The sequence below is a fragment of the Apiospora phragmitis genome (assembly GCF_038363925.1).
Source record: "Apiospora phragmitis strain CBS 135458 chromosome Unknown utg000006l:1.0-5683423.0:1.0-5690449.0, whole genome shotgun sequence".
Lineage (NCBI taxonomy): Eukaryota > Fungi > Ascomycota > Sordariomycetes > Amphisphaeriales > Apiosporaceae > Apiospora > Apiospora phragmitis.
Window position 1 is genome coordinate 4369200 of NW_027117404.1, and position 25239 is coordinate 4394438.

The window sequence follows — 25239 nt, forward strand, 5'->3', positions numbered from 1 at the left end:
GAGCGTACAACATAAAGACGGGTCTCCGTTCCACCCAAAGAGGATCATGGCAACCGACAACACCATGAGTTCATGGTTCTGATTAGAAATATGAGGCGCGGTCTCCGGCGAGGACATTATTAAGCATTTGCATGATGCCTTAGTATATATAAGATCGCACCGGCTACCGTTGAGATAACAATCCTCCACCATCATCCCCAATCCGCAGCTAAAGAACTACCCACCATGGCCATCTCCAAGCTGATCTTCCTCCTGCCCACCCTTCTCTCGGGTGGCTTCGTTGCTACTGCCTCGCAGGTACCATTCGCATCGCTGCATTCTTCGAGCTCTACTGGCCAGGACAATTCATCCTCCTACCCCAACCGCACGATCGCGGGCGTGACAGTCATCGACACACCCGTCGTCCGAGCCGCCCAGGCATATGCCCGCGAGCATGCGAGCGACTTCGTCTACAACCACGTCATGCGTGGATGGCTCTTCGGTACTCTGATCTGGCAGCACAGCCTTCAGCAGCAGGAGGGCAGCAGCGGCAACAATAGTACCAACGCCACCGTCCCGGTGGATGGTGTTTCAGGGGACTTTGATATCGAAGTCCAAGCTGTCGCCGCCCTGCTGCACGATCTCGGCTGGGACCAGACCCCGAGTTCTCCGTTCATCAGCCCCGACCGCCGCTTCGAGGTCGACGGCGCCATCGCCTCGCGCGAGTTCTTGCAGCATTACCATGGAAATGCCAGCGGCGACGATCACGTCGCAGATGCAGCCGGAGCAGCAGCAGCAGCGACACGACCATGGGGCCACCGACGCACCCAGTTGGTCTGGGACTCCATCGCCCTCCACGCGACCGAAACCATCTTCCAGTACAAGGAGCCCGAGGTCCAGGTGGTCGGCCACGGAATCTGGATGGACTTTGAGGGGCCCACGCACGGCGTCACCGAGGCCGAGTACGCCGCCGTCGTCGCCGAGTACCCCCGGGCCGGGTTCCGCGAGGGCGTCAACCAGACATTTGTCTGGCTGTGTGGGAGCAAGCCGCAGACTACATATGGTAAGACTCTATTTTATCGCCATACACAAGGAGCTATTATAGTAACTAACACGGCGGCCACACTAGACACCTTCATGCAGCCCTTTGGGGACAACTTTGTTGCCAACTACTCGGCAAAGGGGCACCGTGCTTTTGACATCATCATGGGAACAACTGATTAACCAGTACGCGGATACACCAGTGGCCCATGGGTCGCCTAGATTGGAATAATTGTCAAGTATACACGGGATTTTCTGCGGTGTGGACTTTCACTTTTCCGTTGGGAATGAACGAAAGGTTTTCCCTTCACTGGACACTGCCAATGGAGATTGGGGGTCTATCCTTTTTCGTTGGGAGGTGATGTGTCGCCAAGGGGGGTGTTTGTTAGACTTTTGAAAATAATATCAACATGTTTTGATAAGAAACACGATATGTTCATGTGAAACTTGTTGATTCTTGCATTAGACATTCTGCGCAGTATCTGCTTTGTGCGCCTTCTCCCTCTCGATCCTAGCAGCCCTCCACCCCGGGCCGTAAATCCAGTTCACCACTGCGAGGGGTGAGGCCATGAACGTGATCATCAAAGCCAATCCCGTGAACGTGGGGACGGGCCCAAATCTCGTCACCATGATCTCCACCACGGGCACGCCCAGCGCCCCAAGACTGCACCGGACCAGATTGTTGACGGCGGTGCTCCCCTTCTAAGGTTAGTTCCGCGCCCTGCCCGTGTGCTGGTGTACTCGTGAGGCTTCCGGCGAAGAACGAGGAAGGTTTGCGGCGAGGGGGAAAAGAAAGAGAATAATGATAATGTACGCCCCCTTTGGATATTTCGACACCGCTAAGTTTTTAAAAGCTTTCGTAGCCGCCTGCGGCGGAGTGTTGCTAGTAACTAACTAATGGGTTCTTTAAGAAATTGATAGTTGCCACCCAAGGCCAACCTTCTGCTTCCTCGCGACGATTCCTTTCAGGTCCCTATTGGGACTAACTTTACAAAGCAAGGTAGTGACTTCGCCGTGGCTTCACTGTAGCTTCACGGCGACCCGTGGCGCTATTGGTCTTTTGCTTTCTGATAACGGAGCTTCGGTAAAGCCCTAGTATTCATCAAACTTGTCTCCAGCTTAAATGACCGCGATCGTGATATTTGTCCAGAGTACTGCAATTTTCTAGCCTATACATTGAAATTTAGTCCGGCTCTCCTAACATAGAAAAAACTAAGAAATGCCCTTTCTGCATGTTCTACGATCAAGTCGACTACCAGGCCAGCAACCACCGAATTCCTGCAGGGCTAGTAAACTTGTTTAATTCGAAGAGTTAGAGACAAGTCGCATGGTCCCAGGCCCTCACGGCATCTTGAAGAGTGGCTAAACTGCCGTATCTAGTGGCCATGATACAACATCAAATATATGGGTGCTATCATAGTCGGGCCCGGTGGAATCTCGGAGTGAGTATTGCTCCTCTTACAATTATAAGTCAAGCGGCTGCCGTAATCGACTGAGCAATATTGTGGCATGGAGGCGGATAGAATAGTAAGGTGAATACCAAGGGGTGCTCACTCAGTAAACGAGAGAGAGTAGTAAAGGAGAAACCTTCTACGGTGTGCCCCATATACACCAAGAAGACCGGTGACGGTAGCCCTGTCCTCATTGCAGCAGCAGCGTACCCAGCACTCCCAATACACATTGGGATAAGAGGGAACAAAGAAGAAATTCTTACCACAGAGCTGCATAAGTAGCTAGGGTAAGGATTGAGACGTCGAGGTTGACGATGTCGTATTCGAACAAATTCAGTACAGAGGCAGTATTAAACCCTTCCACCAGCATGCTTTGGCCGATACAGAGGCCACATGGCCTAATTATCCGTGGAATTATCCAGGAGCATGGAAATTACCATGCCGCTTGTACCACCAAGGAAGGGATTGCACAGCCAATAGGACAATACACTCAACGGTCCCAAGACGTGTCTACTCGTTTCACGCTCGTGCTGATTATAGGATATTCCATGTCGATGCTGGCGACACCTATGGAAAGCCGATTTCCAAGTGCGGGACTTCAAGTTCCAACTTTACCTGGTATACTACGACTTCCAAGTTCTGCGCCACATTGACCACGACGAAAGCAGCGCATTTGCTGCTTTAGCGGAGACCTGTCGGGTAAGAGTCCAAGTCAAAGCGCGGATGGTTCATGTCACGCATACCCAGTCGGGACCGATGTTAGCTGCAATAACCTTGCCAGCTTGCCGCAGAGTATAGCCTCACGAGGCAAAAGTTGGAAAATATCATGGATTTGACCGGCTAAGGGCCGCAGAACACCGAATCTTTCTAGTGGTGGGCCAACGGCGAGTGAGCTCTCCTGTAGTAGTATATTCGTCGCCGGTCGTGACGCGAGTCAGTGGGCGGTTTTCCCCTTCTGTCGCAGAGACACCACACGATCATGGTACCATCATTCAGCCGCCGTGTCAACGAGACTCCAATACATATGATGTGGTATGATAACAAGAAGACTATTCTCCCGGCCGGCAATGGAAACATTATTTTTGGACTCCGCGCAGCAAGGGCAAGTTTTAGAGAACAAAAACAAAAGTTGGGGGAAGCCAGATAGATAAAGTCCTACTTAATCTAGCGACAAGGGTGGCCGGCATTGATGATCAATCAATCCAGGGCGTTAGATCGTCCCGTCTTTGTGCCCACAACAGAAAAGTTCCCAGTGCCCACCTAGGCTCGCTTAGCCCATCCCTGCCGCCCTGCAATGCTGCACAGCTGCCAGCTGCACAACAGACAATCTACGATCGTGGCCACGAAATTCGGAAAGGGTCGGGTCCGTGTACGGAAATAGATGCCTATCAGGAAGCACCCTCCCACGCTCCCCCTGGGTGCCACGGGGTCACGATCCGAACGTGGTCTAATCTGGTTTGTCTGGTCCGCCGGGCCTGTTGATTGGATCCTGCTGCTCGACTCTGCCGCAGCTGCCGTTCAGCGTTGCAGCCTTCATCAGCCGTCAATCCATCATGATTTCCCGCACAGGCGTTGGCAGCGCCCGTCTGATTTCAGATAAGAGATAAACAAGATTACAGGGGAGTGGGTTCTGTCGCATCGCCTTAGATCTGTAGCAGTACCGCGTCGTGGGGACAAAGAGGCTTGGCCCAACCCCTTCCCATCCCATCAATGTCTTTTTTATGTTTTGCTTTTTCTCTCTCACTCACTCTCATCCACTCATTCTCAACGGCCTGCATATCGCTTATAGATCTTAATGTGGACCTGAATGCCACAGTGCGGCGCAGCAGCAAAGCACCATGCCGCCGCCGATGACAACACCCTTCATGCCGGCCGCCGATGGCATGAGCCCAGAGGAATGGGCGGCTGCGTGGGCGCGTCTGCCTCACGACAACATGGCTAGACTGCCCATCTCCGTCGCCGCCCTGTGCATTGCCTTGTCATCCGTGGCCGTGTCGCTGAGGCTGTATACCCGGCGCTACATAATGCGCGGCGAAGGCGGTATGGACGACACGTTTGCCATTGTTTCTTTGGTAAGACATGCACGCGCACACACTCTCCCTCATTCCCATCGGCCTTAAGTCACGGGATTGCGACATGTTCTAACATCGTCGCCAACAGGTCTTCGTCTATGCGAACTGCGCCGTCACGATAGCGCATACCCATTCCGGCATGGGCGCCCACGGCTGGGACTTGCCTGGCCTAGAAACCGTCGTGATTTTCTTCAAGCTGCTGTACGCGACGCAGGTGCTCTACCACGCGAACCTGCTCTTCATCAAGCTCACCCTTCTCTTCCAATACTACCGCCTCGTCCACCTCATCGACGAGTACAAGATCCCGTACATGGCCATCATGGCCCTCTCCGTGCTGTGGGCGCTCATCTCCATCTGCCTCCTCGCCTTCTCGTGCTACCCAGTCTCGGCCTTCTGGGACAAGACGATCCCGAACTTCACGTGCAACTTCTCGACCGGCCTGGTCGCGAGCGTCGGCAACTTCATCACCGACTTCGTCATCCTGATCCTGCCGATCCCCGTCGTCCTGCAGCTGAACATGGGCACGGCCCAGAAGGTGGCCACCCTGGCCATGTTCGCCGTCGGCTCCTTCGCCTGCGTCGTCTCCATCCTCCGCCTCGTGCTGCTGCCCTCGGCGCAGGACGTGACGTATACCTCGGCCGTCACGGCGTCCTGGACCCTGGCCGAGCTGACCGCCGGCCTCACCTGCCCCTGCCTGATGACGCTGCGGCCACTGCTCCGGCGCGTGGCCCCCAGGCTCGGGTTCTCGCGCGGCCACCCCTCGGAGCGGACGGCCCCGAGCCACCAGTCGTCCAGGTTCGGGCGGCGCGAGGTGTACAAGCTGCAGTCCAAGGGAAGACGGTCGACGACGTCGCGTCCGGCGCAAGAGACAAATTTCGAAGGGAGCGAGGAGCAATTGACGCTGCACGACATGTTCGGCACCAGCCGGGCGACCCATTCCCAACAAGGCAAAAGCGTAACAGCAGCAGCAGGAAACCCAGAACCGTCACCGACGACGACAACCATGCTCATATCTCCGTTTTCGCAACCGACATCCCCGCTGTCGACGTACAGCCCTCTCCAACACAGCAGAACGCAGTCCTTTCACATGGACAAAATCTGCCTGACGCCGGGCGTGCGGACGGAGATCAGCGCTGGGCCGTCGCGGGACAGTGTAGCGAGCGACGCGACGGACGACAAGCCGGAAACGGAAACAGATCTTCGGAGGCAACCATCTCTTGGCATTCACATAAAACGGGCCTGGTCAGTCCAGAAGAATGCGAAGGGCCGTGCTAAAGGCAGTCGATGATCTTGGGAGGTCTGGCATGGAAGCGACACGTTTGGGCATGACTTGATGATATTTAGATACCACACTATTCAATTATATTAACTATGGATACCCAATATGCTCGTACGCACGGTGTTGTAAACCTTAAATATGCAGAAGAATATGGATGCATTGAGGGCCCAAAAAGCAAGGAGAGGGTGCAGCCAGAGGATCGTGAGGCGTCTTTGCAATCAATTGAGCGTAGATCCTCGCGTGGAACAACCACTGTGCAAATAGTGGTGGCGGCTATGCCACTTCAGGGGACCCCAGCTGCCCAATCAGTCGGTCCAGATGGCACTTTGTTGCAGATCGTCCCACGTCCCTGGTAGATGGATTTGAAGAGCCGCTTAAGTCTCCTTATCCGTGCATATATAGAACCCAAATCGCATGTCGCTAGAAATAAGAAGGAGCCTGCTCGGCGGTGGGCATTGGCAATCCTGATATACATATGTCGCGCCGTGAACTTACTTCCTGGAGAGGGAGACCCTCCTCATTATCCAATTGACTAAGCACTCAAAGTATATTGTGGGTGGAGGCTTCGAGCGAGTAGTCTCACAATGAAACCCGATGGGAGTCAGACTCGCCGCCGACGACTGCAAGCGCCGCGTCCGCCACTTGATCATAGATTTGATGATCGCGGAGACCCTGGCTCCCATGGCCGGGTTTGAATACTGTGTCGGCACCAAGCAGCCAGGCTCTCTCGACCTCTGTCTAAAGCGGCTGGAACATCGCACGATGGAGAGCCCGAAGGCGTACATGGCCAGCTACGGCGAACGGATCATTGGGGGCTTGGGGGAGTGGGATCATGATGTGTTCTTCAAGATGGTTGCGTACATCCGGTCGACCCCTTGCCACTGGCATCGAGATAGGGTGCTGAAAAGCTTGGTGAGGCTGGAGGAGGAATACAACAACGCACTTGCTCAGGCGGAAGATTCAAGGCGGCGTCGGTCCATCCTTGAAATGTATCGAAGTGGCCGAGACGACGATATTGCATCAATCGCCTCTACAGGGCGGACATGGGTGCCAGGTGATGGACGATCCCTGGCTAGTTTCGATACTACAAGCGATGCTGCCACGACCGTCAGCAGCTTCTGATTGCCACGAATAACAGGGCGGATCTCCGTCACAGGGGGGTCTTCCGGTGAGCGGCAGCGCCGAATTTGGTGTCCTCAGATTAATTTACAAGTATTGGTCGTCTCGGCCTGTCCTCAAAATGGTGGGTTGATCTTTCGGCGAAATACATATACGGCTAGGGAGACATGATATACTGTGCTTAACTTCATGACAGGCTCGATTTGCGGTCCATTGAGGATTACTCGTAGTTTCCTCTTGATCAAGTTATCCGATAAGGTTCTAGTGACCGTGGATATCAGGTGACGGAGAAGTGGAAGATGGTGGGGACATACTGTTATCTACATCATCAACTGCATCTACCCAAATGCTTTTCTGTCACCCATACTTTCATGTCACCGATTCGCTTGGGAATACCAAGAAAGTGACAGCTTCCATTTACCTGCCCATTCCCACCATCTTCACAACAACAAATTGTCGGTCAAGGACTCGTACAACATGGAACAAGAACTCTTTGAGAAAATATGCCAGCTCGAAGCTACCGAGCTTCGGCAAGTCTTGTTGGGATTGTGTCTCGATCCCAAAAACAAGGAATCAGTTATCAAGCATATTAAGCTGCTTCCCAGAGAAGAGGCAACGAGATCTACCGAACCTCAGCAATCGAAGCCGTCTTCTAGCTCCGTGCAGCCCAATCCAGGTGCCCAGAACCACAGTGCAGGAGAATCAAGTAAGCACTCAAGACGCACGAGTTCTGTGTTTACAACTCCATACACGCGCCAGAAATGCGAGAATTGTGACTTCTGGTTTACGGCCATCGACAACGCAGACAGGGCATGCAAGTTCCACCCAGGTATGCTCAAACAAGGTTTCAGTATCATTTACGTTTATCTAACCAGTACTGCCATAGGACATACGGTTCTGGATCCCAGTGCCCTGATCTGGAATATCCTGGGCGATGGATCAGCCCCCAGCGACTGGGATAATGAAAACGGCTGAAAGCTGTTCTCCCACGGCTTCCGTTGGACCTGTTGTGGCGGTCTCTCCCCGAATTGGTCCCCTTGCATCGCAAAGTACCGTGTGTCCTGACCCAGGGACACCTATGCCATCTGACAGCGCAATGCCGAGGCGGTCTTACTAGGAAGGGCTGCGACGACAACCTTCGGCATAACAGCAAGCAGGAAAACCCCAAGCTCCGCGAGCTTTACATGGAAAGACTGGCCATGTCTCATGATAGAAGGGGAATTCAGCACCTGGGGATGATGAAGACTGCTTGAGTTCGTCAGTACTCGAGACGGGTCATAACAAGTGCCTCCCTTGACGGCATTGGAAGCGCAGCGTGGTGGATTCGGAGTCGTATCTCTTGAACGGACATAGGCTCGGGCGTTTGGATTTGATTAGGTTCTTTTGGAGTTTACGGTAATAAGGGATATTGGCATCGAAGCGCATTTGCTGGCTGGTTGTTTATTTTCGATTCAAGCCCAGCAGATGTCTTGTCATGGTGGGCAAACCATAACGCGCACAGAATCGATTAATAGCAGTGAAGTTCACCATACTCCGCGAAAAAAAATACCAACTCGGATTGCCCAGCTTACTGATGACGGGTTTCTTAGGATCGTGTATGGCGAGCGCACGAAAGAGAGGTGCCAATTGTGCAGTTCTTCCCAATCTACGTATGGGTTCTGTCTCGAGGCATGACACAAGCAGTATCAATCTCTATGGTGTCTACAAGTATTGGACTCATCAAGTTCCATTAGCATGCCGTTATATTGACCGTAATTGCGTGTCCCGAAGCGCAAGCCCTTTCCAACCCCCGTGTCCTCCATTGCTCAACTTGACGGTAAGATATCTCACCAACCAAAACCACACCCGAGCAACAACAAAAGATCTCACATTGAAGGACCGGCACCGCATGAGCCTATTCTAGTCACTAGATCCTTCCATTTCCACACCTGAAAGTATATCAAGCCCCATCCATCAACACACCATGACCTCCATCACCGCCGACCTGGCGAAGCTAAGCGAAGGCGACCTGCGGGAGCTGATCCTCAAGCTGGCGGGCCAGGACAAGAGCAAGACGCTACTAGCCTCGGCCCACCGACTGGCCCTGTCGATCCTCGAGCGCAACCACGCCGAGCAAGAGCAAGCAAAAGACCTGGCGCAGCCGCAGCAGCAGTCCGGCGGCGGCGGCGGCGGCGGCGCCCGGTACATGCGGCTCCAGCTGTCGACGCCGCTGCCCAAAGTGGCGTCGGCTGATGTCGGCGAGCTGGCCATAGGTGGCACCGACGACGGGGGCCTCGAGCAATACCGCGACAAGGACGGCAAGTTTGTCTACCACACGGGTAAGTACTCTTCCTCTGCCGGTTGCAATCAACCCTAACCTACCTACTTGATCTTGCCTCCCATACTTCGCTCATTGACCCTTCGTCTCACGCATCCCCACACGCACAGGCGAGGCCATCTTCTTCCCCGACTCCATCAACGTCGACGGCTCCGTCACGGGCCGGTACAACTGGACGTGCTGCGGCTTCGACGGCGCCGCGAATGTAGGCTGCGTCTCGACCGAGGCCGTACCGCATGACCGCCAAATGCGCGTCCTCAGCAACATGGGTTTCATGGTTGGCCTGCGCGCCCTGCCCGCGACTCCTATGCCCGGGGCCCACCCGGACAGCAAGACGTCCTACTTCGACTGATCCTGGGCTACGGGGATTTGTTATTAGACCGGTTAGGTTCAAACTCCTCTTACCAAGAGGGCGGACGGTTAACCACATTGCATCTGCATCATACACACATGGAATGTATAACTATTGGGGTTTCTCCCAGGAGGACAGGTTCTGAACAGCACGCTTTGAATTTTCCGACCCGGTCTGGTGTGGCCCAGCCAGAGTGGTAGACAACACTAAAGATGTGAGATGGCCATATTGCGCTGAAATAACATTCTGACCCATGTATATCGTCTAAAGCAGAGATATCCGTGCAGGTATCGTACAATAAAGAAGTTGAGCAACAATAGCACATGCGCGCTTAAACGCTTTTTCGACACTTATAACACCCATAACCCGATTGCGCCGTGAGCGAAAAATCACTTACCTTTTACCGTCCCACTGTAATGAGGTGCTGCTGTCCATACTTGTCCTCGCTCAGGCGTTCGTTGTCTTTCATCCACACGGGAGCATTGAGGTCTGTCTTGGTCTCGAATCCAGGCTTGCCATCTGACCGGTGGCTAAGCGACTTCTTCCTTCCACCTCGCCCAGGACCGAAGATGTCCTCCATCTCGAGGCGGAATTTGCTCTTGGGCTTGTCCTCCTTGATGCGCAGCTTCTCAAAGAAGACGTAGCCGCCGTAGAACGCAGGGCTATGATTTCCCACGGTAGGCCCATTCTTGCCCATGAAGGTATTCAGCTGTCGGGCCTGCACGACTTGGTCGTCCGGGAGACATGCGCTGATGGCACGGCAGAGAGCTGCCTGTGTGACCCCGTCCTTCTTCAGGAATGCACGAATCTTCTTGCGCAACTCATCGCAGGTTTCGTAGACAGGCACGTCGCCTTCGTCCTCGCCTTCGAGCTTGATATCGCCCATGTCGACGGCCTCGGCGGCCTTTTGCTTGTCCGTCTTGCCGGCATCCTTGCCTCCTATCGAGGATCGCGACTTCTTCTTGGGTGGGACGGCCTTCAAGCCCTGCAGCTCGCGCTTCTTGAAGAAGCGGCACGCGTTCAAGTACGCATCGGACCCCTCTCCCTGGTGGACGCCCGTCTGGTTCATGAAGCGACGATAGGAAGCAGCCGAGACATCGATGGCGTTCTGGAACTCGCCGACCTTCATGACACCCGAATCAATGAAGCGGCGAATCTTGCTTCGGATCTGATTGCATGACTGGTCGATCTCCTCGAGACGCGGGTCATCGTCGGGGATTTCGGGGAGGTCTTCGGGGCTGGGTTCCTCGATGACGACGGCATCGGATTTGCGCTTTCTAGAGGCGGAAGCCTTGGTTGGCTTGGAGTCGGAGTCGGGGCTCTGGGGGCTTTCTACCGGCTTGGCGCCATTGGGAGATTGAGTCACGGCAGATTCGTTTTCATTGCCGTTTTCGAGATAGGGCTGGGGCGGTGGCTGTTTTGGAGGTGCGTGTCAGTGAGACATTTGGGGAGCAAGGGATGTGATTCAAGACGCACGGGTGCGGAGAAGGAATGATGATGGCCGTTGATGCCGTTTGTGCCGTTGGTAGCGTTGTTGATGCCGTTGGCAGAGTTCTGAGCCGTCGGCATCAAGCTCGGCCACAGGACATTGACGTCCCTGTCGCCTAGAGGGCGGGCCGGATCCCAAGACCAGCCGGAAGAAGACATGGCTGACTGTGTTCCCGTTTGTTGGTTTGCTTCCGGGATTGGGCTGTGAGATCAGATCGATTCGGCTGCTGATTGCGCTGCCGCGTGCATCCAATTGTCCAACCCTGTATAAGTTGAAGGAGAATCAGGTCTCAGATTGGAAGAGAGCCAGACAGAGGTGATACGAGGGGCTAGTTTTAATTGAAAGATGGTTGGAAATAGTGTCTCTATGGTTGAGTCTGGTGGGATGCAATTGTCATGGAAGTCGAGATACGGAACGAAAATAGGCAGACGCGCACGACTACGAGATTTTTTTTCTGTCTTGTCCCCTCAAGAACTTCAATCGCAAAGTGCAAGTGCAGGCAGAGTTGACGTACAACCAGGAAGCAGCAGCAGCAACTGCAACCAAACTGGAGAACTGGAGCTCTCTCGCCTTAGCGGCCTGGACGCGTCTAGCTGGGGAGAGCTCCATGCGACTGCCAAAATGTCAACAATTGACGTCAAACCGCTGTCATTGGCCAGAAGGGGGCGCTCTTCCCGCCCGCCCTATTTTTTTATTACTTTCTCCTTCGCTTGCTTTCCTCCCGCGCAAACGCCCTGGCACGCCTGCGTGAGGCGCGTTTTTTCGGGCGGGCTTTGGGCACCTAGGGGCGCTAGAAGAAACAGCCATAGCAGCGAACGGGCGCTAGAAGCTGACAGCTGAGGTTGGGGCAGTTTAAGCCACAAAAATAATGCCACTGAATGCCCACTGGAGATGTTCCGCATTATTCAATGGCAGCCACAGCAGCGGATGGAATATGCCACATGGGGGTCAGAACTTACCTAATGTAAGACAAGACCCTTGGGGGCATACATATTCGGGCGAGTCAATCCAATCAACCACTGACGATGATCTTCTAGGTTAGTCGATCTGCCCCCAGAAAGAGGTTGCGGAGGAGGGACCCGCGAACCACCAAGAGGGGACTGCACCTGTCAGGAACCCCCCTGTAGGACCAAACGTAAAACCGGCACTTCCACAGCCAACTGGCATGCGACGGCATCTCGAATAGATTGACCTTCATTTACCGGACCCCTACACCTCCTCTCTGGCCACCGTTTACGCAATGCAATGCCTTGGGTCGGGACAGTCGCCAATGTCTTGGTGCATCTTGCATCTGGCGCAATCCTGGTTTGGGGATCAGTACGACTTCCGTCGTTAGCTAGGTCTTCAACTTCTCTTGGCCAAGTTAGGCATGCAGCATGCTTCACGATCTCAAAGGAAGGACCCATCATTCAGTCCCGATTTTCACCATGGAGAAATCGTTGAAATGTGGACTATGCTGCCAAGACAAAGACTCGGCCGACTTGACGGCGGGCTACGAGAAGATGCGATCCGACGGCCAGATACTCCTGTAGATCCTCGCTGTCTCTGTTCCTGTCCGACTCGCGCCACGGTACATATCAAAAGCAAGTCGGTCAATTCACCGGAAACGTGCCCAAGCCATGACGATCATGGAGCTCTCCATCTGCGAAGGCCCGGGGGCCGCAATATGCCGATGCAGCTACATCCATCCCATGAGAACTTCAAGGCCCCCATTACCGCAAGCAATACGGGATCTGCGCTGGCTAGCGTGCTGACGAACGGCCAACAGCCCGCTTTCATATAGATGAGGCCATTAGGCAAAATGGCCTCTCGTCCTCAGCAGGCCCCATTCCAGGGTTCATGAGACACCTTCGCACAGGTGGCTTAATTATGTTGTCGGCCCATCGTTGCACGAGAGGGTAGGTTAAAATGTTTCGTTGCTTTTGTCGTTGATCCTTCATCTGCCAACGTTTACAACCGGGTTGTTGGCTCTTATATCTTCCGTGTGCGTGTACATCGTTTATTCGCGTATGGCCTTGAAGAGCCCTACATTATCTACCCTAGTGCAGTTCCCTCTCGTTCTATTCAGCTCTACGTTTTGGCCTGTATTGGCTTTCTAACGACCTCATCATGTCCCCGTTCACTCCCCTCCAGCTACTCGCAGCTCTGGCCAGTGCAGGAGCATCCGTGGTCTCTGCGCACAGTTTCGTCTCTAACATCAACATCGATGGCCGTTCCTACCAGGGCTTCCGTCCGCTGCCCGGTTATCAGAATCCGGCCCTCCTGACGGCCTGGTCGACCACGGCCGAGGACCAAGGCTACGTCAACCAGACAAGCTACGAGGGCCCCGACATCATCTGCCACCGCGGCGGCGCCAACGGCCACGGCCATGCCCCCGTCAAGGCCGGAGGCCAGATCCACGTCCAGTGGAACGGGTGGCCGCAGAACCACCGGGGGCCCGTTCTGGACTACCTGGCCGACTGCGGCGAGTCGGGCTGCGAGACCGTCGACAAGACTCAGCTCAAGTTCTTCAAGATCAGCCAGGCCGGACTGGTGACGCCGGCGTCGAAACAGAAGGATGGCAGTGGCGCGCCGTCCTTCGGGTACTGGGCTAGCGACCAGCTCATCGCCAATAACAACTCGTGGGTCGTGGAGATCCCACCTCGGATCAAGCCTGGGTTCTACGTCCTGCGAACAGAGATCATTGCGCTGCACAACGCGTCCTACTCAGACGGCATCCAGAACTACCCGCAATGCTTCAACCTCGAGATCCAGGGCTCTGAGGGAACCGAAGTCCCCGCCGGAACTCCCGGAGAGAGTCTGTACCGGGCGAGCGACCCTGGCGTCCGGCTCAACATCACCACGGGGGTCCAGAACTACCCGATTCCGGGGCCGACTCTGATCAGTGATGCGGTGACAGCATCACTCAGCCACCCAGTTCCCACGGCATCGGGAACGCCCATCACGGCCGATGACTTCGCCCACAAAGCTTATGCTCCCAGGGACAATGTGATCGCCTCGGCCACAAAAGCGGCCGTAGCGAATGATGCGAAGGGCCACTCACGAGTCATGGGCCGTCGTTGGTATCACCAAGGGCAGGGTTTCTAGAGCACCTGTGCGGGTCGTAACTTGAACCCCATATCCTGTGGCTCTCGCCAGTGGGACAGAAGACATGATTCGTGTACATAGCTTACCGTTTTTACCCGGATTGTATATATCGTTTGCTGTGAGAACTGCGCAGCTCGATTATGGTGAGCCGCCCAATGCGGCAGGGGCCCGCAGCCCACCATGAGCAGTAGTAGGCCTGTCAGATTTGGCGTCTTCTCATCAGAGCCGATGTAGCATGCCGTTGCACTACGCATCGCACTCTATCTCAGGTGCAATGCAGCGGGATGCTACCGAAACTCCCATAACGTTACATATTACTTATTGAGCCGACTTAGCCCTCGCCCCTGTCCATGCGGGGTGCAGATTGACAACCCGTTCACATGGTGCGCGTGAGGTTGCCGCATCATTACCCGGGGTGTCCCAAGTTTGGCTCCTTTCGCCAAATCTGGACGGCGGGACCCCGTCATGACCAATCGGCAAACCCCCCTACCTCCCTATCGAATGCAACTTTGCCGCAGCTGTCTACCGGAGATATACTCATATAGATGACGCCTTCAGTGTGTATATATATGAGATGGCGAACGACGACGATAGGAACTGATTTGCTGTATTCCAACCCAACGGATCTCGACACATTGTGCCACTCGGACGACTCTTCACTTGGTCCAAGACAAATCATGGCCCCCCTCAAGAGTCTGCTCGCCCTCGTGGCGGTGTCCGCCTCCCTGCTCGCCCAAACTGCCTCCGCCGCGGCTTCGGCCGGCTGCGGCAAGGAGCCAACGCTGACGGGCACGTCGCCGTACAGCCTGACGGTGAACAACAAGCAGCGGCAGTACTACATCAAGCTGCCGCCGGCGTACAACAACACGCGGCCCTACAAGCTGATCTTCACGTTCCACGCGCTCGGCGGGCAGGCCTCGCAGGTGGTCGCGGGCACGGGCGGGTACCTGCCGTGGTACGGCCTGCCGGCGCTCGACGCGGATAACACAGCCGTCTACGTCGCGCCCAACGGCCTGAACCAGGGCTGGGGCAACGCGGGCGGCGAGGACCTGGCCTTCACGGACGCCATGATCGGCGCGGTCGAGGCCGACCTGTGCATCGACACGGCGCACCGGTACTCGACGGGATTTAGTTACGGCGCGTCCATGTCGTACGCCATCGCGTGCGCGCGCGCCAGGGCCTTCCGCGCCGTCGCCGTGCTCTCGGGCGGGCCCATGTCTGGCTGCACCGGCGGCACGGACCCCATCGCGTGGTACAACCAGCACGGCGTCAGCGACCAGGTGCTGCCCTTCGCGCTGGGCCGGCAGATGCGCGACCAGTTCGTCGCCAACAACGGGTGCACCCAGAAGACGGCGCCCGAGCCAGCCAAGGGCTCCGGAACCCACATCAAGACCGTGTATGATGGCTGCAAGTACCCTACGACTTTTGTCGCCTTCGACGGGCCCCACACGCCCCAGCCCATGGACAAGGGGAGCAGCACCACGTTCTCGGCCGATGAGAGCTGGGCTTTCTTCCAGCAGTTCAAGCAGGAGTAGTATCCATTTCGGATTGACCCGACGGAATGAGGTGTGTTTCCTGCGTCGCGAGGATAATGAGGATTTGCGATGGTTTATGTACGACTTGCGGTTGAGCAAGGTGGCCAAGGATTGGTGAAGGTCTGACATGTTCCGAGAGGTCTCGAGGTAGTCAAGTGAGGCAATAGTATAGACTGAAAACCGGAGCAATGGGTGACGTCTGACCCAACAGTGACTCAACCTGCGAGGCGTTGTCGTTATCGCTTATTATCGTTTACGCTGATGCCCCAAGGCCTGCTCCGTAAAACCTCGTGCGAATTGGGTGGACTAGAAAAGACAGGCTGCCCACCATACATGACCCTCAAGAGATTCAACGCTGCAACGAATCTATGTACGAATCCTCTTCTAAGGTTCGCGATCTATACACATGTCGTTTGAGCCAAGGCCCAGTATCCGCAAGCACCCTCAAAGTGTCCCTAGGTACTTCCGCACGTTCCATGATATTCGAGAGTGAGTCTCCAAAGCTCAGAACTTGCGCTGAGCCCATGGTAACGAGTTCATCGCCCAGTCCTCATACATGGCGCCAGCCTCAAGTAGACGGATGGGCATACAGAACGCACCACTCATCTGCCGCCATGACAGCATGCAAATCCAAGCCATGTAGCACTTTCGTCGCAGCCTGGTCTACTGGGATTCTTGCTCGGTGCTGACGTTTGTCACTGGCTTCAGGGCTGAGTACTTAGTATTCAGAGAATACGTTTCTTGAGAGAACCCTGGGCCATTGCGAGTGGAGAACTCTCCGAGAGCACGCCCACTGCTATATTAGCTGGAAACCAGCCAGTCAGTCACAGTGGGGCTGGACCATGGTTGCGATCGCACGTGGCGGTATTGAGCCTGCCAGCGTGTCGCGTGACATAAACTTAATCCGAAGGTATCTGTGACGCTCAGGAAGTCACGCCACGACAATACGCTTATGATGCGATCGCTTCGATTGCTCTTATCCCGTTTCATGACTGTTTCTTGGGACCGGCCAGTCTCGATCAGCCTCTGCGGCGAGACACTTCCTACCAACGTCGGTACAAGAGTCTGTCTGCGCATGGCTAATGGGTCCCCAATTGCGATTGGCGCTCTTCCACTCATTGCGGCTGATCGGGTGTCTAGTATGAGGTGGCGCACTGATTCCGACCGCCTGCTAAATATGGCCAAGCCTTCTGCGCTGGCCATGGTGCTGTTTTGCTCGTTACATCGGTCGGGGCTAGTGCTGGGGCGGTTTTTTATCGGCCGGATGCCGGATGCCATAGCCGATTCCCAGTCGCTTGCGGCACAGGTGGCGCTTGGTGCTTGATACGAAGCTAGTCGTAGGAATATGGTTAAGCTGGGTTCCGACTGGGGGCCCGTAAATAGACGAGATGGATGTAGACAAAGCTCCGGCGTCTATTGCTGCCCATGGCCCACGGCTGGTCACCAGGCGGGGCTCACAGTCAATCACAATCACATGCTTCCCTATCTTGAGGCTCTCGGCTTGACTTGGGGGCCTCAGCAGTAGCCGCAGCAAGCTGAATGAGCGGCGGACGAATAGTGGTGGTGTGCCTATTATGTCTTACAATTGCTGACATGGCTGTCTCCAGCATCGATTGCGTACATATGCGAATAAGTTTGCATGGCCAATGGTCTTGCCGTATATGACCCGAATTGAGTGGGCATGCGGAAACGCGGATGATGGGGGCCGGGGATCTTAAATCATTGCTTGCTCCATCGATCGATTGCTTCGGCTTGGCTTTCTTGGAGGGACCTACTGTTCAACCTACATAAATCTAATAGAAAGAAGCTTTCAGTGTAGATAAGCTAACATAGCCAGGCGTTGCATTATTCCAAGACAGCGGGCTACGACGCGATATAGTGGCCTACTTAATTAGTAGTAGATAGTAGTTCGGCGGTTGGGCGGGCAAATATTACCCGGTAGCTTGCTTGCTAGCTTACACTACATGAAGAGCCCCAGAAGTGCGCTTTGACGAGACTTCAGACAAACCTCCGACCTCACACCAAAAGCCACACATTTCGACATGCTGCCGCTCATATGAAGCTCGAATAGTATAATTGATTAATATATACACTTGAATAGATTCTGGAATTGTGACAACTAGAATTTATTTTCGCTTTTTCTTATTCTACTTTCTTTCCCTCCAGCAGCATTGCATCGTTGGTCTTGGAGGTGATGTTAGTTAGTCGGACTGTCCACACGAGCCGAGGTCCATTCACCATACATGTATGATGTCTCTTGCTGCTCGCATGATACGACAATGGAGCTCGGGAGCTCAATTGCAATCACCAATTGGCCATGATTTATCAGCTACTGATGAGGGAGAAAGAGGGTGTCCAATTTTGGTGTTTGTCCCAGCGGCCGTGCCACAGTGCCACAGTGCCACAGAGATGCAGATAAACATCTGACATGCTGACGGGCCCCATATGCACCAGAAACATTTCCCGGCGATTTGTGACCTGTAGCGACATCCCATGCTCATCTGTCGATCGCGCGAACATGTCAAGTTTTGCATGATGAAACAAATCATACTTCGAAAACAAAGGCACCTTCCGTTTCGTCGGCTCATGGTGTGTGCCTGTTGGGAGGAACTCGAACCAAACCGAAGGGACGGTTGCGAGACCTACTAAGGAAGTTAGCTTCCCAATGAGGACAGGTGATAAATACATGTAGCTTTAGCGAAGCACAAAATTGGTGCCGAGGTGAAGCGGAGCGCATTATCTATCAGCTATCACAGCTACATAACTTATCTCAGATGTAACGACCCGGTTGGGATAGGGAGAGCCAATAGGTACCGCTCGGCTAAAAGCAGCTTGAGGCGACCCCGACGTAAGACGTAAGGGCGAGCAAGAAGTAGAAGAAGGTTGCCCCCATCTCGAAGCCATAGACGCCAAGGCGCCCTCAGTTATTAAAGTCGAGCCAAGCTTCTGGGCGGCTATGACGGTCGTGCCCTTGCGCCCAATCGGGACTTCGCGCTTGCCGATAAGAGCAGGTAGCAAAGATAGAGAATTACCTGCTATCCGAAAAGAGGTATCTGGCCCGGCTGGGCTGGCAGGGGCTGCAGGGCAGCCTGGCCTAGAAGACTGCCTAGGTAAGCAACTGAATCGTAGCCCGTCTAGAATCCCGTCCTCGGTTTGCTACGATCCGCTAATGAGATAACGGATGGCAAGAATCAGGAATCAAAATTGATTACTACTCATTGGTTAAAGCAAGCATTGACCGTGGCCTGGTCCCAACTTGGTTGATCAAATCGGTCATAGCTTGCTCCCTTGCTCCCTGATGCGCTTGATGCAGATAGTGGCGCGCCCTGGTTTTGGCAGTTTCCAGGGACGTTAGTGGAGTACATCGTCCGTTCACGCCTTTAAAATCGCGCCATGAAGAAATCTAGGGCTGAACGGCGGTTTTGCGATATCTGATACCTACCATCCAGAATGCTATCCATACATCTTAGTAAGGAGCAGAGAAGGGATGCAGGCCTAGCAATCTGGAGGATCGAATGAGGCGCTCTTTGAAACGGCCAACTGCAAAAAGCTCGTTTCGTTTTCGAAAAGAGGCAGTATTGGAGTAGGTAGCAGTACCTGTAGTTGGTTAGCACATGATGATTTGAAGGTGCAGGTCAATTCTCGGAATGTATCCTGTGTAGGGGTTGTATTGCAGCAGGGCAGCAGGCAGTGGGGAGAGGAGGAAGGTGCCGCCGCTGACGGTTTTGTCCCGCTTCCCATACCCACTACACCCACTTGCGCCTACACTTTGTTCAGGAGGTCCGGCCGTTCTCCATTTAGCGGATGCATTCAATCAATCCAACTGACCTATCCCACACCTCAGGCACCACCTCAAATCCAACTGCAATTTGCTTGTTGGCAGGCGTGCAGGATGCTTCCTGGCCTCGCATTGGAGGCTATGTTGCATACATAGCATGATACGGAGTACCTATTTCTGCTACAAGATGGATGCATAGGGACGCAGCCATGTTCGTTCACTTCCCATTTGCCATTCGCGGCGACAACGGCTGTCTCGAGGGCTTGCTGGACCGGTGACCTGCTGTGGCGTTCAGCTGAGTCGAGTGCCTCGGTGGCGGGATGCAGCAAACAACTCCCGGCGCGAAAGGGTGAAGGCAGCCAATAAACCTCATCCTATTAATAAAATGCAGCAAAAACCAGTTACGCTCGCGTGGTACAGCGTCTTGTCTCCTGCGTCTCCTGCATATCCTGTGCATCCCGCCTATCCTATGTACATATCCCCCGCGCCATCGAAAAAGGCTGAAGCACGGTTGAAAACGAGCCAGCAGCTGAACACTGTGCACGGCCAAACCACCCACTTGTTACCGAGACTCACGACTCAACCTTAGACTCCAGTCCCCTGCATCCCACATGCGCTATGTAGCACGCACCTTCTGCTCAATGGCGCTCGCGACAAGCAGCCTGCTGCGTGCGATGCAACCAGATGATCAATTTGCTCGGTCTTTTTCCCGTGTCTCGATTCTCCTGCACCGAATATTCCATGAGTACGGAGTACTCGCCGCCGCAACCACCGCCGCATGCGAGCAGCGGGCCAAGACACCCAATCGCTACAGCTGACGGGCGAGTCGCACACCTTCCCCATCGGGCCAAGTTCCAGATGGATCCTTTCAGATTGGGGCCACCATGCCGGAAGGATGAAGGGGAGGGGGGCCTGCTAGGTGGCCCTGGGTGGCCATTGGGGTTACCTCAAATGGCCTCTAGGATATGAGTGGCAGGGATCTTTATCCTCTAATCGTCCCTCTACCCTTGGCAGCCAGCATTGATTGCTCTGCCAGTCCCCGTTTTGGGGTTGGAGAAGAGATTGGGCCAATATTGTAGCAGCTATGGCCCAGAACGAGAGATTGCCACGCGATCTCGGCTTGCATCTGTATATATAAAACCATTGAGGGTTCCATGCTGTAGGCGGTAGCCCGCGAATCTCTAGCCTTCTGCTTCCATTCAATGCTGCCGTTACTGCTACTGTTGCTGGGTTCCTCGTAACGCATTGAGAGCAGTACACCTGTCGCATTAACTTGCGACTTCTCCCCGAGCACTCCCGGCACGCTTGGTTCTACAATTCACAATGACTACTCCGGTAATTCACGACCACACCGTGCCCCTGGCCGACACGGCCGTCACGGAGCGCGATGCCAACAACTACAAGGAGTCGCTGGCGCCCAAGCCACCCGTCTCGGACGATAGCGATGGCGCCCACCGCACCACCACCGGAAAAGAGGTGCTTTCACCTCCCAAGTTGTCCGACGACACCAACGAGAAGGATGCTGTCATGAGGGTCAGCGAGGCCGAGCAGGAGGTCGAGGTGTTCGATCTATACCAGCCCCTCCCGGTCCTGAAGGGCGTGCAAGAGGAGCCGTACCCGTTCACCATCCGTGCTGTCATCACTGGTATCGTGTTTGGCTCCTTGATCAACGCCGCCAATGTCTACCTGGGTAAGAACACACCACACCAACCTACGCATTCCGTTCCCAAGCTGTCGTCTTTCTAACCGCCGGGCACATGCACAGGTCTCAAGACGGGCTTCACTTTCCCCGCTGGCATGTTTGGTTCCATCTTCGGTTTCGCGATCCTCAAGTCCATCTCCAAGGCTGTGCCCGAAAACACCCCGATCTTGGGCGGTTTCTTCGGTCCGCAGGAGAACAGTATCATCCAAGCTGCCGCCGTTGGTGCTGGTGGTCTAAGTGGCATGTTCGTCGCCGCTTTACCTGCCATGTACAACATGGGCCTGCTCAAGACTCCCCAGGAAGACTTCGGTCGCATTCTCACCCTCACCCTGGTTGGCTCCTTCTTCGGTCTCTTCTTCGCCGTCCCACTGCGGAAGTTCTTCGTGATCAACGTCGCCCGCGAGCTGAAGCTCATGTTCCCCACTCGTAAGTCCTGCGAATTATCCAATTTTGATGGATAGGCAGTCGCGATCTAACCATGAACATAGCGACCGCTACCGCCCTGACGATTCGCTCTATGCACGCCGTCGGATCTGGCGCCGCCGAAGCTCTGGCCAAGGTTAAGGCGCTGGGATATGCTTTCACTGGAGCAATCACTCTCCGCGTCGTGTCTGATTATGCCCTGGGTATTCTCTGGGATTGGCATATCTTTACCTGGTTCTTCATCTGGGGCAACTACAACAACTACGCCATTGTTATTGAGAATTGGGGTTGGTGGATCGAATGGACACCCGCTTTCATCGGTATGCTCACAAGTACATCTTCAAGTCATGTCCCTTAACTAACTCCTTTAGGTTCTGGTCTCCTGGTCGGTCTTAACGTTGGTATCTCTTACTTCCTCGGTAGCTTCGCGGCCTGGGGCATTATTGGGCCCCTGCTTATCTACACTGGCGAATGCGTTGGCGTTCCACTTACTTCCCCCGAGGATGGGGAGCTTCACGAGAAGTGGAACAGGGCCGTCTCTTATTTCTCCATGTCCAATATCAACGACCCGGATGTCCTTCCCAGTCCCCGATACTGGCTCCTGTGGCCTGGTGTCATGGTTTTGCTTTGCTACTCGATGGCCGAATTCATATTCCACTGGAAGATTCTCTGGTTCGGCGTGAAGTACGCGTGGGTTGATACAGCAGGCACCATCAATGCATCCTTGACCAAGCGCGGTAAGGCCAGCCCTTGGCTCGAGAAGCAGTCTCACAAGGCAGTCAACGACAGTGGCGCTCTGGTCGAAGATTTCGCAACCCCAGATCAACAGGTGCCCGTGTGGGCCTGGTCCCTTGGCGCTCTTGTTGTTATCATCGTCTCCGTCATCATCTTCGAGGCTCAGTTCCACATCAACGGCGGCCTCGCTGTCCTGGCTTCGATCCTTGCTCTCATCTTCGCGTTCATGTCCATCCACGGTGGTGCCGTCACGGACGTCACACCTCTCACCGCTTCGTCCAAGGCTTCCCAGCTGGTCTTCGGTGGCGTTACCAAGGGCCACGACCCGCACTCGGCGCAAACCGCCAACTTGCTTGCGGGTACCATTGCTTCGTCTGGTGCCGACATGTCTACCGCCCTGACCAGCGATTTCCGAACCGGTTTTCTGCTGCGCACCCCGCCCAAGCTGCAGTTCTACGCGCAGTGCTGTGGCGTCACCGTCGCCATGTTCCTTGCGCCCGGCATTTTCATTCTGTTCAGCAAGGCGTACCCCTGCATCCTCGACCTGTCCAACGAGAAGTACAAGGGCCACTGCGAGTTCCCCGCCCCCTCCGTCACCGCCTGGAAGGCCGTCGCCGAGGCCGTCACGGCGCCCCAGTTCCGGATCCCCCTGAGCTCGGGCATCTTCTCCATCGTCCTCGGCGTCGTCTGCGTGTTCCAGGTGGCGGTGAAGCGCTACTACCTCGTCGGCGCCCGCGAAAAGTACCGCGACTGGCTGCCCAACTGGATGTCCATCGGCGTCGCGTTCGTGCTGCCGGCAACCCAGTACTCGACGGCCATGCTGATGGGCGCCGTCATCTCCCACGTCTGGAACAAGAAGAGCCCCGTCAGCTGGGACCGCTACTGCTTCGCCGTCGCTGGCGGCCTGGTGGCCGGCGAGGGTCTCGGAGGTGTCATCCAGGCTATCCTGACTCTGGCCGGCGTGGGCGGCAAGATCAAGGGCTCCCAGATAGCGTGCCCGGTCGACTCCTGTTAAGAATAGGGAACGGGAATAGCAATGAGTTTATGGTGAATAACAAAAAGTCGAAGAAAAAAAAACCATGATGAAAGAAGAGCGCAGGCCTGTCTATCGGCAGATCCTCGAAAGACAAGACGCTTCCGAGAAGCTTCTTGCTGGCTTGGATAATATACACATACACACTAATGTTCGAGAGAGTTACTGAGGACTTGTGTTAATGAGCGTGAACACAGTGGTTTTCTCCATGGCCTTGTTGGAACGATATATATATACCCTCCTAGTTCAATTCAGTTCTGATCTATCTACTCAAGACGAGTAGAATACAACGTATTCCGTATGTGACTGTTGATATGGTGGGCGAGGTAGAGGCATGAATATGTTTATTACTTGAGTTGCACTCTATGTCTACATCACCTGGCTCGTAATAGCTTATGGGATAATACAGAACAGGCCAGCAAGAGAGGTTGGCGGCAAATTAGGGGCAAATGTGTACGAGGTCGCAAGTATGAGATAACACAGAGGGCAGAGAGCACAAGACTGGTTGGTTATAGGAGATTCCCGAGTCGAGGGACTTGACATACACAAAGCAAAGGCCGAGAGGGAAAAGCCAGGCAAGTAGAGGAGGCGGCAAAGGGAGAATAAAGAGCTACATGTTAGCAAGCATAGCCTCGAATCACGCCGACATGACCACGTAACCCACGATAATTGCTATAAGGTAGGCTGCTTTTTTATATGAATATATCACCGACCCCTTCCATGCACATACAACGCTCGCTAAAGAGTGACTCTTTTCCCATGTACATTCGCAGTTCAGCTTGCATATGAGTTTTCCTTTTCTATATCACCCTCGCCCAACAGATACCTCCCTTACTATATGGATCTTTACACAGGATTTTATGTCACGGTATCGTCATCGTAGATTGGTACTAAGAACATATCCTCTTAATAATATAGATTCAAACTCAACAGTAACTGTATGCACCTTGTTCGAATTTCTCAAGATATCCGGAGTGCTCAGCTTCTAATCTTTAGTTGTGGTATGCAGCAAACACAGAATGCCCATACATACCTGAATACTATGATCCCAGCCAGATACAACTCACTCTTAGATACGCGTAACGCGAATGGCCTACTTCAAGCGTCGTCAAGTCGAATGGTGATCTACTGCTCTCCCTCAACCCCAGAAGTAGGGATTCATGTGATCTATTCCAGGGGTCGGCAGTCTTGTATCACCAAAGAACTTTCCTTGAGACGATCAGTAAGGCTATGAGGACTGACGAAGGAGGCTTGAATATGGAGACAACTGACCGGGTTCATCACCGGCTTGGCGTGACTTGATTTGACCGGCTGCTGGGGTTTGCCACCATTATCACGTCCTTGAGCAGGCCGTATGCCGGAGTTGTCGTCCGAAAACTTGAGTATGCTGTGCGACAACTTATGACAACAAGCAGCATCTTATTCAATTTCATCACGAGATTGGGGTTTCGCATGGGCACCAATATACACCACATGACTGGGACCATAGTGGTCCAGATCACACACGGTTCTCAATATGGCTCTGGTAGCTCGGAACGGGCCGCTCTTTATGGACTTATTTCAACCACTCTTCGGCTGCTCTGGAAATAAGCTAGTGATTACTGCTGGATGACGCAAAACAAACAAATAGTGCCTACTGGAAAGGAGCATGGGCATTGCGACAGCCCGGTGCGAGATGGCCGATAGGTGGCAGTGTAGTAGTACCCAACATCCCGTGGCTGCTAAGCGCCCATCGGAATTATCCTTATTGCTTACTTGCAGCTGCTGCACGAGCGGAGGGATGCTCACTGGTCGTGGGCATGGCGATGGTATTGTCGTGGACTCTGGCAATTGGGAATGACGACGAT

The 25239-nt window shown here is 54.3% G+C and overlaps 9 protein-coding genes across 9 annotated transcripts; 8 read left to right on the forward strand and 1 right to left on the reverse strand.

Moving 5' to 3' along the window:
• Positions 1 to 225: 225 nt before the first annotated feature.
• Positions 226 to 1203, forward strand: PG994_006560 (uncharacterized protein; the record flags this gene model as incomplete). The annotated part of the gene is made up of 1 exon (XM_066857969.1): positions 226 to 1203. One exon carries the CDS (start codon positions 226 to 228, stop codon positions 1201 to 1203), a length of 978 nt encoding a protein of 325 aa, XP_066717238.1.
• Positions 1204 to 4309: 3106 nt separating this feature from the next.
• On the forward strand, positions 4310 to 5831 carry PG994_006561 (uncharacterized protein; the record flags this gene model as incomplete). Its single annotated transcript, XM_066857970.1, has 2 exons — positions 4310 to 4543; positions 4632 to 5831. 2 exons carry the CDS (start codon positions 4310 to 4312, stop codon positions 5829 to 5831), a joined length of 1434 nt encoding a protein of 477 aa, XP_066717239.1.
• A 585-nt stretch (positions 5832 to 6416) lies between these two features.
• PG994_006562 (uncharacterized protein) lies at positions 6417 to 6944 on the forward strand (the record flags this gene model as incomplete). Its single annotated transcript, XM_066857971.1, has 1 exon — positions 6417 to 6944. One exon carries the CDS (start codon positions 6417 to 6419, stop codon positions 6942 to 6944), a length of 528 nt encoding a protein of 175 aa, XP_066717240.1.
• A 474-nt stretch (positions 6945 to 7418) lies between these two features.
• PG994_006563 (uncharacterized protein) lies at positions 7419 to 7916 on the forward strand (the record flags this gene model as incomplete). Its single annotated transcript, XM_066857972.1, has 1 exon — positions 7419 to 7916. One exon carries the CDS (start codon positions 7419 to 7421, stop codon positions 7914 to 7916), a length of 498 nt encoding a protein of 165 aa, XP_066717241.1.
• A 988-nt stretch (positions 7917 to 8904) lies between these two features.
• PG994_006564 (uncharacterized protein) lies at positions 8905 to 9610 on the forward strand (the record flags this gene model as incomplete). The annotated part of the gene is made up of 2 exons (XM_066857973.1): positions 8905 to 9259; positions 9369 to 9610. 2 exons carry the CDS (start codon positions 8905 to 8907, stop codon positions 9608 to 9610), a joined length of 597 nt encoding a protein of 198 aa, XP_066717242.1.
• Positions 9611 to 10010: 400 nt separating this feature from the next.
• PG994_006565 (uncharacterized protein) lies at positions 10011 to 11257 on the reverse strand (the record flags this gene model as incomplete). Its single annotated transcript, XM_066857974.1, has 2 exons — positions 10011 to 11024; positions 11087 to 11257. 2 exons carry the CDS (start codon positions 11255 to 11257, stop codon positions 10011 to 10013), a joined length of 1185 nt encoding a protein of 394 aa, XP_066717243.1.
• Positions 11258 to 13208: 1951 nt separating this feature from the next.
• PG994_006566 (putative endoglucanase IV precursor) lies at positions 13209 to 14186 on the forward strand (the record flags this gene model as incomplete). The annotated part of the gene is made up of 1 exon (XM_066857975.1): positions 13209 to 14186. The coding sequence occupies one exon, from the start codon at positions 13209 to 13211 to the stop codon at positions 14184 to 14186; it is 978 nt and encodes a 325-aa protein (XP_066717244.1).
• A 677-nt stretch (positions 14187 to 14863) lies between these two features.
• PG994_006567 (uncharacterized protein) lies at positions 14864 to 15721 on the forward strand (the record flags this gene model as incomplete). The annotated part of the gene is made up of 1 exon (XM_066857976.1): positions 14864 to 15721. The coding sequence occupies one exon, from the start codon at positions 14864 to 14866 to the stop codon at positions 15719 to 15721; it is 858 nt and encodes a 285-aa protein (XP_066717245.1).
• A 5101-nt stretch (positions 15722 to 20822) lies between these two features.
• Positions 20823 to 23374, forward strand: PG994_006568 (oligopeptide transporter; the record flags this gene model as incomplete). Its single annotated transcript, XM_066857977.1, has 4 exons — positions 20823 to 21189; positions 21265 to 21627; positions 21690 to 21944; positions 21996 to 23374. 4 exons carry the CDS (start codon positions 20823 to 20825, stop codon positions 23372 to 23374), a joined length of 2364 nt encoding a protein of 787 aa, XP_066717246.1.
• Between the last annotated feature and the right edge of the window lie 1865 nt (positions 23375 to 25239).